This window comes from Ixodes scapularis, unplaced genomic scaffold (assembly GCF_016920785.2).
Source record: "Ixodes scapularis isolate PalLabHiFi unplaced genomic scaffold, ASM1692078v2 PGA_scaffold6__148_contigs__length_123643588, whole genome shotgun sequence".
Lineage (NCBI taxonomy): Eukaryota > Metazoa > Arthropoda > Arachnida > Ixodida > Ixodidae > Ixodes > Ixodes scapularis.
In genome coordinates this window covers 64,411,728-64,424,971 of record NW_024609881.1, presented here as the reverse complement: position 1 = coordinate 64,424,971, position 13,244 = coordinate 64,411,728, and the positions used below count along the sequence as shown (strand labels likewise).

The 13,244-nt window shown below is 44.7% G+C and overlaps 1 protein-coding gene across 1 annotated transcript in view; it reads right to left on the bottom strand.

Moving 5' to 3' along the window:
* The window catches only part of LOC8052104 (hydroxyacid oxidase 1), a 33,034-nt gene that overhangs the window by 18,209 nt on the left and 1,581 nt on the right, over window positions 1–13,244 (bottom strand). Inside the window, exons 2-5 of the mRNA XM_040212273.3 lie at window positions 11,926–12,080; window positions 6,852–7,107; window positions 3,516–3,676; window positions 2,204–2,295 (exon numbers count right to left, since the gene is read on the bottom strand). Of these exons, the coding sequence (XP_040068207.2) occupies window positions 2,204–2,295; window positions 3,516–3,676; window positions 6,852–7,107; window positions 11,926–12,080 (664 nt within the window). The remainder of the gene's footprint in view (window positions 1–2,203; window positions 2,296–3,515; window positions 3,677–6,851; window positions 7,108–11,925; window positions 12,081–13,244) is intronic.

The window sequence follows — 13,244 nt, the reverse complement described above, 5'->3', positions numbered from 1 at the left end:
TGGTCTCCATCACCTCCTCATTCGACAAAAACTTTTTTCCATCCAAGAAGATCTTGAGCTTCGGGAGTATGTGGAAGTGCGAGGGAGCCAAATCAGGTGAATACGGTGCATGCAGAATGGTGTTTGAGATTCAGTTCTGTTAGTTTTTAGTGAGCAACTACACTTGAATTGGGGGGGGGGGGGGGTGCAATGTCATGGTAAAACCCCACTTGTTTCTCGACAATTTCCGGGCGTGTTTTTTTAATTACGTGTTTCCGCTTGTCCAGAGGTGTTATGCATTATTGGCTAAAAACTGTTTTTTTTTTCTCTTTTCAAGATAGAAAAATTTTTTTGGCGTCTCAAAAAAACGGATGCCATCACCTTGCCAATTAACTGAATGATATTTGTTTTCCTCTGAGCGGATTCACCGGGCCCTGTCTAATGTTTCGTTTGATTTTTTTCTGGACCCAGGCCTCGTTTCTAGTTACAATCGTCGCTTGAAATTTGTTGGATTTGCTTGAAACACTTGCCAACTGTCGGCTGACGTTCGACTGGAATGCGTTTTTGCTCCGGACTGGTCAAGTACGGCAGCGATCTTGCAGAAAGATTTTAATGGGAAGGCATCTACTGTCTCATGGCGCGAGCCTACGTCATCAGCGTTCAAACCACGATAAAAGGCTCTTAAATCCTTCTTCAAGTCAAGCCAGCTCCCATTCGCCGGTTCGCCATGGCACCTTTTAAACCGCTTCGATCCCGCTGGCTGGCGCGCGTTGACCAGTCTCCCATTCGCCGGATACGCAGCGCCATAAGGTGGCCAGTCGTTGAAACTGACGTTACGCGTCAGTTTCAAAAACCGGCCACTTTACGGCGCTGCGTATCCGTCAGCGCCAGGTCAGCGCCAGTCAGCGCGCCAACCCGCGTAGAGCAAGAATGATATGTATATGTACATGCTTTCGCATTCACAACTCATAAGAGATGCTTAGGTGTACCTCGATCCTTTTTAATTACAATTAATTTTGTAAGATACGAACAACTCATTCAGAAGTGATGCCGACTGCTTCTTTAGTCTCACTCACTTTTATGCGGGGGTCTTAGAAAAGCAAGTCATGATCTTATCCTCAAGTTATGGTGTGGTAGCCGTTTTTGGATGTCCTGACCGTGGTTCATCAATTGTGTCCGTACGACCACTCTTGAACTCGGAAACGCAAAACCTCGCAGTGGAAAACGAAGGCGGTGACTTCCCAAGAACGAAATGATATGATTTACACCACATCACAGTTTTTCTCTCCAAATAAAAAAAAAATTAGTGAACGTTCGAATTTTGTTTTCATTCATCGTTGAAAATGTTCCTGGTTGCTCGACTAGAATGGTTGTCAAAGCCCTACTTTTTAGATATCAATGAGACATTTGTGGTCATTTTATACGAAACGGTGCCCAACACAGCGCCACAAAAATATTTTGGTAAAAAAACCTTCCTAACGGTGATTCCGGAAACTTTTCAATCAAACCTCCTATGTAACCCTGGTCGTATAACTCAGCTTCAGAAACCTCATAGTGCAACATTCACGGCATTTTATTAACACATTTATAAAGCAAAAAAAAAAAAAAAGACACACGAGATCTGTGTATCTCTCTCCTGATAATTACCATAGTATGTCCGAAAAGAAGAAACATTATGAGCTGCGCTCTAATTTCGCGTTACACAAAAGTGTACACTTTTTTCAATTATAGTGTAAACTAGCCATTTTATTTTCACCTTGTAAAAACTTTAGTTGCGTGTAGATATTTTAAAATTACGAACACACAGAATTTCCACGGCGATTACTCCGGACTATATTAAAAGAGCTACGCCGCAATCCCTACTCCTTAATGGTCAAGGCAAAGATCAATCACGAAATGCCTTCCCTACTCTGACAAGCACGACTTTGCCATTCGCCATATGCCAACACTTCTCGGGCGCCATCACTCGCTGCGACAAAACGATAAATAATATGATCTTCCAACTCCAGGATTAAGCTAGTGGATCTATATACCTTTACAAATATGATCACAATACTGCGCATCTAGCTCTTTACAATAAAACACAAAAGCATCCTCATTACTTCTCGAACAGCCCTCGTACTTGGGAGACACGGAATATCTCCATCCCGATCATCGACGTTCGTCTACAAAATTTAAAGCATAGCAGTATTTATAAAGTAAGACTTTGCCAGATGGAGCGTACGGTTGCTGGGAGCCCGTCCAGCAGGCGACCACCGTGGTTTGACACGAGGATCGCTGAAGCGCCGCGACTGATGGCTTCCTCCGCGTCTTCCGCTGTGAAAGGTAAGAAAGCTAGATCGGTACACTCATATTTGCGAATACAATCGAAGCATATAAATGTAGACGAAAGCTAGAACAGCAGCAAAAGCTTCACTAGACAAGTGACTTGGGAAGACTTCCCGAAACGTTTGTTCGGTAACGCTTCTCCTTCTAACGTTAAAACAAAATCAATATTTATAAATATATCATATTCATAGTTATATTTACGAACACATTGCTGCATTTTATTACTGAAGTACCACAGTTTTTTATTCCAAAATTTGGTGTTTGCGTGTCAATTTTTAGAACTATGAACGCCCAAAGAACGTTAACGTAAAACCTTGGATTTTCTTTTGGCCAGAGCCCGGCACGCTTTTTACTGAGTAGGCAAATATGTGCCAGGCTTGACCCCGGGTTGCTGGGAAGGTAATGGGCCATTTTGTCGTTTGTTTGGTACTTTTAGCATTATGCGGTGAACAGGACAAACATCACATAAAAGCCGAATAAATGTCCTTCGGCACTTACTGACGCTTCGGAGAAGAACCCTATTAGACCCAAGCTTTTGCGTCTAGTCATGCTCGACGCTCTTCTGGCGGGCAGCCTGTGTAGCCATATTTGTATTTGGGGAACCAATGGGTAAAATGTACATTTCCTGTTCTTTGGCGATTTCAGCAAGCGTCATACTTAAGTTGTAAAATGCCCTCACTCCTAAATCGTGTTTTCTGCGTTTAGTGTCCAAGATATGCATCTACATCGAGTTAACCACAACGGTGAAATATCCATTAAAATACCATCTGTTTTAAAAATACAGAGTGCGTCTCGTGTTTTTTTTTCTGACATCGAAACATTAATAATTTCAATTCTCAGCTTTAATATTTTCTCTCTATGTAACAAACATCTTAGCTCGGTACGTTTAACCCAGGCGTGTATCACGTCACGTTATCCAGTCATGAAATTCATGCGAATGCCGGTCAGTCCGTAACCGGCTTTAGAGTATCTCTGCAGATCGAGCAGATCTCTATTCGCTATTTAATGCCTCCAAACCTTAAAATAATAATTAATAAACAAAAAATGTGAATATAAAAGATTGTATAGATTCTAGAGAATTAATTATTTTCAGCGCTCGAATAATTACGTAATTTAAATATTGAGAAGGCACCAATTTTCCTTTCTACACCAAAAACCAAAGTTTCAAATCAACACGAGAGGTGTAAGGATACTTTGCAAGTTCGCACCATTAGTGATTCCTTTGAGCACCAAAGGTAGACTGGTAATACTCTTCAACCAGGTGATGTCATCCCAAGACTGCGAGGGGTCGATGTGGGCGTCTCTCACCGACACCATCGCTTTCACGTTGGCAGATTTGTTTTCCGGGCTTGCCTCCAGGTTCTCGAATCTGCGTTGAAAACGCGCTGTGGAAACTTTCCGCGTTTGTCGACGGCGTTTTCATTACGATACCCTGAGTTACCGCTCATTTACACTGGAAGCGGATCCGCGTTCGTAAAGCGGTTGCGAACGCCGGTTGTTTAAAGATTCAGTACAATATCACGCGCACTTGATGTCATTGAGTGGGCGTGCAATTGTAGTGGATCTTTATACAACCGCGTTCGCAACCGCTTTGCGAACGCGGATCCGCTTCCAGTGTGAATGAGCGGTAAGAGCTGACTTTTTAAAGGACGAACGGTCTTGAGGCCGAATTTTTCAACATCATTATTATCAAAAATAAAATAACAGCCATTGTCATTTTGTTTTGTCTCGTGCTCCAGAACAATCACTAAAATAACGCATCGAAAATACACTCAATGACTAAAGTTGAAACATATGCGATATGCTTCTCTTTTTAAATAATACTATAAAAATGCATCAACACGACTCATCCGGTTATTTGAGCAAACCTGCCTTATTACCGGTGATGATAGTTTAGATTGAATAAAAGGGTAAAATATGCATGAGTCTCTGAACAGACGAGCAGGCCCATGAAACTTCAATGACGATACCAAATCGCAATTCAAGTAGCCATGAACTATTAGAGAAAAAACAAAAAAAACGACATGAGCGGTCTGTTTTCTTACAAGTTTGGTAATGAGGGTTAATACAGTATGTATTCAGGGTCCTTCTTCACATAAAGGTGTCGAAGGTCAAGCTATAGACAAGTCGACTTAACGCCAAACATTTAACACGCGTCCACTGATCAAAATACAAAAAAAAAAACATTTATTATAGACAATCGTGGGCGACTGCAGCTCCTTGTTTTTTTTTTTAATTACTTTGACGACACCGTAATATTACGGCTGCCACGAAATCCTCGTTCTATACACACAAGATTACGACCTTGAGTATTAGCCGTTGCAACCTCCGCCTCTATGGACCATGCCCGAAGTCAGCTCACTCAGAAACATCAGCAAGCGGAGGGCAGGGGGGAGGGGGGTGGCAACTCCTTACGCAGAAGCTCATCACCCTCATAAGAAAACCACGTCGTGATTCAGCGAATAACAAGTCTTCGGGACGACGGGAGTCATCACCAGAGCAAGTTCATAGGACGACAAAGTACAATATAACTTTTCTAGCACGGAAAAGTGACAAAACTGTTTACAAACAAGCAGCACGTGTCTGAGAACTGGGCACAATCACTGACAGGCTTTTGGAGCGATGAAGGTGATGTCATTATTTCGTAAACAGTATGCTAGCATATATGGTCCAGCACTCTGTTTGCAAACCCGTACATATTGACCTCTCTCCGACCTCATGTCGTCTGTGTCCTAGTATTGTTCCTGGAAGGCGTCATTGATAAATGTGATTACCGGGTCCAAAAAAGCGGTCCCTCGATCTCCGGCTGATCACGTCGCAGAACTGTCATGTTTTCTCCGGCCGCGATCCTGGTGGTGTCACAGCGGCGGTGGTATATGTGGCACACACCTATTCTGCTGCGGGCTGATCTCAGCTTGACAGTCCACGGAAGCTTATTAAGCCGGGGTTTGGGATACCGCGACGACAGCGACACTCTCGTTTGCTATTGCTTTGTTGCCAGGACATCTACGCCCAACAGCCAGGACCGCGGCATGCAATCCGACAGCGTGACACTCCGGCGTCAGTGACGCCATGTTTTGCCACTTTACGACCATTTTCGGTTCATGGGCGGAATAAGACTCTGAACACCAACAGCCGGCAACGCGTTCCAGATACTATGTATTTGTACTAGTAGCGCACCGCAGCTCGGTACACCGAACCAGGAGCTCGCGCTTCAGAAACCAGTGACCTCGGTCTCAATGGAGACTTTTAGTATAGTCCTCACGGTTCTTGGTCTTCTTAGAATCTTATGGTATCGCACTGGTTGTGCGAGGACATTTCAAGTATCCAGAGTGCAGCACCTCAAGCTGGTTGCGGGACCGCTGGGGCGTCCTATTCTAACATTCACTAATTTTTAACCTGGTCAAATTCCATGAGGGAGGACATATAGCCACCAAATACAATGCTCTTCCGAGCGAAACGTTAGCCGACTTGGTGCTTGTTACCAGTTTTTTGAAGTTTTATCTGACATCGCGCAAAGTTAAGTTCCTTCCTCCAAAAATATTAAGGCAGTCAGTGACAGAGCTTTGTAATACTCTATCTAAAACTAAGAAAATTTCATTTTCGAATTGTTATTATAACCGAGTGCGCTTGCCCTGTACTACGCACCAAACTGGCGGCGCACAAAAGAAGATTGGGGAATCGAAGCTGATATGTTAATCACAGTTTATTGACTAGCTGGAGGTGGGCATTGTATACTGTCATGTAACCGCCGCTGCATGATGCATGTTAAAGATTGCAGTTTATTTCAATATACGGGCCCGTTTTCATCACGACATCCTACATTGTAGCACCAACTATAAGCTATGCTAAGATAAGGGATTAGAGTCACTCAGTCCCCTCCGACTTGGGTAGCGTATATACACATAATGCCCCCTTTACGACTTCCTTGTAAAGGAATATGCCTTACACCCTGACAGTAAAGCTCTTTTTAATACCTAGGATTTTCCAATTGCCTGGAAGTGACTTTAAACTTATTATTAACTTCAAGTTCCCCTTGGATTCATTCTGTGAAATGTGTTCAATTTGTTTCCCTCTCCAGCGTTAACTATGGCCGATGAACATGGCCTCGCCTTCTTTTCTCATTTTCAGGACTCTACTTCGAATATTCAAATCGTCTTGCTGTTTGTCACGTCACATTATTTATTTATTATTCAATGAAAGTTAGTGATTGTTCAAGGAATAGAGAAGTATGTGATTTCATGCGGCTCATTATTTACATGATAATGAATGATACCAATGAGTAACAGTGTACTTATGTACTGTGCGTACTTCAGAGAGTGGGAAGTCAGTCATCCGCAATAGGCGTCTGGTCTCTTCGCTGGAGATAAGAAATTTGCCCACTGCAGTAAACTGATAGCCTGGCACGAGAATCATTCATATTGAAAAAGGCAGAAGTACGGATATATACCAGAACCCTTGGGTTTCGCAGCGCGAGCCTTCGCTCTACCGATGAGTAAAAAATAAATACCAATAATTAATAAAGCTCCTGAGGCTCCACGCACCTGATTCCGTCATGCATATAGAAACGCTGCATTACTGCGTCGACATTCTTTCCAAGCACGGGAGAATCCACGGTGACCACGAGTGCCCGGTAGCCAGATCGTTCGGCCCGTCTCACCAGGCTCCTCGTGAGGTCTCGGTCAACGGCGAACTGTACTTGGAACCAGAAGAGGCCGTCTGGCACTTCCCTCTTCACAACCTCCATAGAAGTGCTGCTGTAGGTGCTCAGTACCATTAGAGTCTTCTCTGCGTGGGCCGCTGTAATGTCAGAAAATATCGACTTTCCTTCAACTCGGGTTCACTTTAAAGAGACATAAAGTGAAAAAAAAAAAAGATTCTTTGTTTGATTTATATTTTCTTGTACATTTCTCTACTGGAAATTTTTTTGTGCAATGTTTTTGTTATGCGCAATTCAGTGGTGGTAGCCCTAATCTACTCCCCCCCCCCCTCCCCTGTCTCCCGGTGCTCACAAAACTAAGCACCGTTTCTCAGATCTCATTGGTTCAAGAAATGATTGACGTGTGAAATGTCGGTTGTAAAATTGTCTCTCTGGGCTGTAAGAGCATTGCGATCAACAATGTCTTTATGTTTGAGAAACAAGCAATCTAAATCAAGTGATTATTGTTTTCAAAAAGTATTCAAAGATTGCCTTTCCGCTTGACTTTGAAATGACAACGAACAGGGCTACCGGCGTCTGCGGAGTGATCAACTCTACTAAAACACTCCGTTGGGAAACTCACCTTTGAAACCGGGACCGCTCATCTCCACCGAGGCCAAACTAAATACGATAACAGCGCCTTCCTTTAGCAACTGGTCAAAGTATGAAAGTTCATTTGTATTGCTACTGCGAAATGGCTTTGCGAGATGGCGCAACCCGCCCTTGCGCGGTTGTACCAGAACTCTTACGTGCAGACGTGCACTTCCCGGAGTGGCCGCTGCGAGAGAAATGGCGTCGTTGTGTTTGGCAATAGTTCGGTTATCGAGAACGTATCGAAGCTCATGACGAAATGTAAAGCGCGCAAGAAACAAGGACGAAAACGAGTCGGAGTCGTGTACTGCATTCCGCTGTCTTGTGGTAAGGCCTATCTAAGGCCAGACTGGACGTTGTATTAATGATAAACTCAGGGAGAACTGCAACTCTCTCCGTAACACTCCGTCTGGCCACTTAGCAGTCCACTGCAGCAGGTGTGAATGTGCTGCTGTTTTTAAGAACAGCATTATTTTAGCTTGATTTCAGGAGCAGAGAGAACGGTAGGTTTTATAGGCTTTTATTACGAAAACTTTGGGTGATGGCGGCATCTGTCACCCGACACTTGCTTTGACAGATGCAGAGGAAGCACTCTTATCCGCGACAGTGCCCTGCGCACGTTAAAAGGGGGCGGGGGGGGGGGGGGGGGGGTGGTGCGGGGGAGGTAGCAAAAGGGGTTCCTTTGTTTCGTAGATTAGAACCGGTAAAAGGGGCCGAGGGAAGGGGATTGAATAACCAATGTGCAGTCGGTAAAAGGAACTATCTTCATGTTTTCCCAAATATTATTAAAAGTTCAGTTGCGAGTAAGCGCTCGTCTGTCTTTCGAGTCCTCTCTTTTTCGTCCTTGTTTATTGCGCGCTTTATATTTTCTCATGAACTGCTACCAACTAGCCCAACTTTCAACCCTGCTGCGGATCGAAGTCACGGTTTTAAACCAGGCTTTGTGGCAGTTTCCCAACTGAGTTGTACTGGAAACAATGGGAGTGAGCAACGAGAGCAGCTCGTCCAGCTCGTTTATGCTAATGTGTGCCAGTCATTCTGAGTTCACCGCGGTGTTTAGACGAAGATCTCGTAAACCGATGTAGTTTGTAACAAGCGATCTTTATAAGTAGATGCCTACGGAAGCGCTGCTGGCACTGTGCAAGAGCTTGGGTTCGTAGCGTGGGTACTGGGACAAACCTAAGCCTAGCGTCCCATTTTAACTACATGGTGCTTTGAAAAGCGGCCAGGCTCTTCAAATCGACCCCAAATGCGGTTTCTTAACCTATCGCACTACGCTTTTGTGGAGCGTTGCCTACAGGTGGTGCTTTTCTTTTTTTTTTTGCCGGCAGTTAACGACGCGGAGGAAAAATAAACGAAGCTTTTATCTTTGTTCATTTTTCTTCCGGTAAGTTCGCTCTTTGCAAATTTTATAGAAAAAAATGCACCAGCAGTGTACAACGCTGCAGAAAATCGTAGCGCGATAGGTTAACAAACTTATTTTCGCAATGGATTTAAAGAGCCCGGCTGCTATTTGAAACACCTTGCATGTTGGATGACCTGGCTTGATCTGTTCCTTTGCGCGTATTGATGCTGAATAAAGATATTGGTTCTCAAAAAAGCGGCAACGCTGCTTTGTGAACTGTGCGAGCTTTGCGATTGCAACCAAGGTTTTAATCCCGAAAGGTTACCTACACAGCTACGAATTTGCGAGCACTTTGGTTGGGGGCAATGGGGCGTTTGGCTCGCATTAAGTTTGTCCAGGTTCGTTCCCGTCAGTTTGTTTCGAAAATAAATTAGCTCAGTGTTTCGCAATGCACCGGGCCTCCCGATACGAATATTTTCAGGTCGCGTTTTAGTTGTGCGCCATGACGCTTACCCACCTTTCCCCCGCGGATGCCATGCGAAGAAAATAAAAAAAAAAAACACCTGGAAAACGACATATTTATTTTGTTAATTTTTCATTCTTTTCTTTAGTCCTCTCGGTCACAGACCCTGACAGTCGCTTGTACTGGACTGTGGCTCGTGCATGATAGATCGCTGGAACGCCGCTTTCATGGTCGCGTCTTGCAAGCGTTGCAGACGTTTTAAGACAGGGGCGGAATGCGGAGAGCACGTTTGTCTGCTTTGTTTGCAGGGGTTGTGGTGACGTCAGAAAAACACCGAGCTGTGATCGGCTTTGATTGAAGGATAGTGAATACACCCCGAAGCCAGTTGTGTTGAGGTCAGGGTGTGAGACAGACAGGTGGGGAAACAGCCCATAAAACCCTACCGCAGCGCCGTGACGGAATTGTGTACTCGTCTGCTTGCGGGTACGTCCAATTTGCGACAGATGGCACTGCGTCGAGAGGAAAAAAATCGGAATCGGATTTGCGTGGAACTCTATGGGAGAGTGCGCAAAATAAACCGGGAGCACGACAGTCTTTCACTGAAAATTTACGAGAAACCATATCCGTCAGTTTAGCCGGTCGCCACCGGTCTCCCACCCGGAGTGAGAGTTCGCGATGCTTCACATAGATGGCGCCACAGAAAAAGAGAAAACCGAGGGGGACACAATCCGGACGCTCATTTGGCTCTCGTTTCTCCACCTGTCTATCACCCTGATTAAGGTCTACCCACAATCCTTCAATTAGAGCCTATCAGAGCTCGGCGTTCTGACGTCACCACAACCCCTGTAAAGGAAGCAGACGAACTTGCGCTCTCTATAGCAGACGGACGAAGGCAAAAGCGGATGCCGATACGCAGCTTCCATATCCGCGTCTGGGCATGGCAGACGACGATAGACGATGTTGTGGAATAGCAGATGATGCCGGAGGTTGCCGCACGTCCGCTCGCACGACTAGCAGGCTGTGTCAAACTTCCAGACTATTCCAGACTAGATGCACCGGATGTCGAGAAAATGGAAACAATAGGCTCCCGAGCATATTCGATCGAGCAGCCAAGCCAATCCAGTGGCTATGGGCGGGGCCACTGATCTGAGGCCGGGGCTTGGAATGGGCCGGGATTACCACCAAAATTGCGCCTAACGGCGTGATTATTGATAAAATAAAAATTAAAAAAAAAACATTTTTAATAAGTTTTTATTTTTTTAATCTTTACTCTAGCGTTCCTTTTAGTCCGACCGCCTTCAACACTACTATGTGATGGAGCAAATCAAGCGGCGCCAAAATGTGCATCGTCAGGTTGCTTGTCGTCTTCGTGCATTTCCTGTCGCAGTTTAAGCCATTCACTCGGAGAAAAAGAGCTCGAAGTCGAGCCGCACTCAAGGTGCGTGGTTGGTTTAGCCGGTGATATGTGCATAAACCGCACAAAGAAGACAAGAGCAATGGCCATGCACCTTTGACGCTGATTGGTCGACTTCGAAGGATTAGAGCACTGACTGCGGTCCGATCTCATGTAGAAAAAGAACGCACACGCCAGGAAATAATAGATTACATTTGCGATGTATACGCAACGTGTGACCAGACATGAAAGTTGTAATCTTGAACACATCACGCAATCTATGCCTATTTCAATGAAGCGTTCGCGTGAATAGGTTTGGTCTTCCAGCAATGATACGGGATACGAATGTTTCTCAGTTTACACAACCTTAGTGCTACTGGCGAACCTATGTATTCTCGCACACAACGCCACTGACCATGGAAGATACTTTGTCGCCCCGCAATTTCAAGGATAAAAACGGACGTTTTATTTCAGTCTCTCCTTTGCATACCTTCGTAAGAAAATTGTGGGGTCGCATTATTGGCGCTGTCAACCATGCGTGATTCCCAGATTTTCGCCATCAAGCTTTCCCATTCCCGTTGTGTTGATACATTTCAATGCGGCTCGTATAGTAGAGCCAAACACTGCTTGAGGATTCAATTAGGGCTCGTGATAACGAACGCCTCGACAACTCAAAGCATCTCCGCGTCTAGGTCATTGCATTTTTGTGGAGTGACATTTATTACCGTATACCCTGTTCCAGGTTAAGAGAAGTAGAGCAAACTAATCCCAGAAAGTTCTTCACTGTTTTCACTTTAGCACAGCAAGCGCTGTAAAGCAGTCCCTCATCGCCTCCTTTCGCTCCCTCTGGCGTTCGCTCTACTAAAGTGAAAAGAGTGGACGGCTTTCCGGAAGAAGCTTGCCCCGCTTTTCGTAACCCTAAGCAGGGTCAGAGTATTTCTTGTAGAATTAGCGACAGCGCAGTTGCCGTTGATTGTCTACAAACAACCTGCTCGCTTGCGTTTATTGCACCAGTTCTGTTTGCTGATTCCACAGATAGTTCCCCGAAAAAATGTTTCGGCGCCTAGGGGGAGCTACAAGTTTGACACCAGGTCGATTGAATGTTTCGTAACTCCTGGATTGCTTACCTCTAGCGGTGGCGATCTCCCCGTCCGGATGCCACAGCTTATGGAGGGATGACGGCGAGAGACCAACCGGCATTGACACTTTCTGGTCCCCCAGCAGGGTTACCTCTAATCGGCGCTGGGAAACGTCCCGAAGTATCCTCGGCAATAGACGCAACCTGCGTGTGAAGACAAATGTACTAACTGGGGTTTTGGGCCTTCTGGGTAAATCCTATTCTAACATAGGTATTTTTTAATAATGATAACAAATAAGTTATGTTTGCAATCTGGGATAACATTATTATAAACGAAGCACAAGAAAAACCATTAAACATCATCGCTTGAACTGTGTCTCTTTAGAAACTTTTTATTTGTTAAATGCGCAACCGAATGCTGTAGAGGCTGCAAATATCTGTCGTTTTGTAGCGAATATTTTATTATCAGAACCTGGTTTTTCTTTTAACATTCTTACCGGGCTGGCAGTATGCTCAAAATAGATAAAATTAACAACTTAAATATGAACATTAACTTCGTTTTACAAATTTTAATATCATACATAAGCAACTCAATACATTCACATTTTCAGTCTGCCATACTGCCACCCTACCAAGCGTAAAATTGCTTTCAGGTTTAACAGGATAATCAGTACGACAGCTTATGAGCAGGTTGCTTATTGATGAAGATGGCTTCAACGTAGGTGTGGTACCGGGCCACAAAACGCTTTTTTTATGAACTAATTTAATAAAAAGAATTATTGCCTGACACCTGCCCAGTAGTGTTCTAAATGCGGAGAGGAAAAGAAACTGCCCGGAAAAACAATAAACCTATAAACATGTCGATAGCAAAATAACGCACCGATGAAAAAATAAAAATGAAGTAATGTAAAAGACCATGTTTCAAGTGAACGCCCATTTGTCCGTCCAGAACGTGGTATTTCCCGAGTCCCTGCCCTTTTCCTTTGGCACGGTATGCTTCTGTCTGTGCAACTAAAACACCAAGGCTCTTGGGCCACTGCTACGAATTTTCTTTTTTTTTCAGTTTTCAATGAGAGGCTTTAGGTAGAGAACCCGAGAACCCTGTGCCCCATTCCTGCCTCCGTTTGTTTCGATTTGTATGATCAACGTATCTGCTTCCCGTTACGTACCCCTGCTACGAGCTTTGCACTGAAGTCTACAGACTACGAGGAGCTCCGCGCCGGCTAAATGTTTCGTCCACGACTTGAACCAATGTCACCGTATCCGAGAGGCAGAGTGGCACCGGGCTGTCTAAACGTTCAAGCTTGACTCCATAATTCAGTGCTTTCTGAATACCAGAGCGCTGCAGACTAAACCACTGCGCGTTCC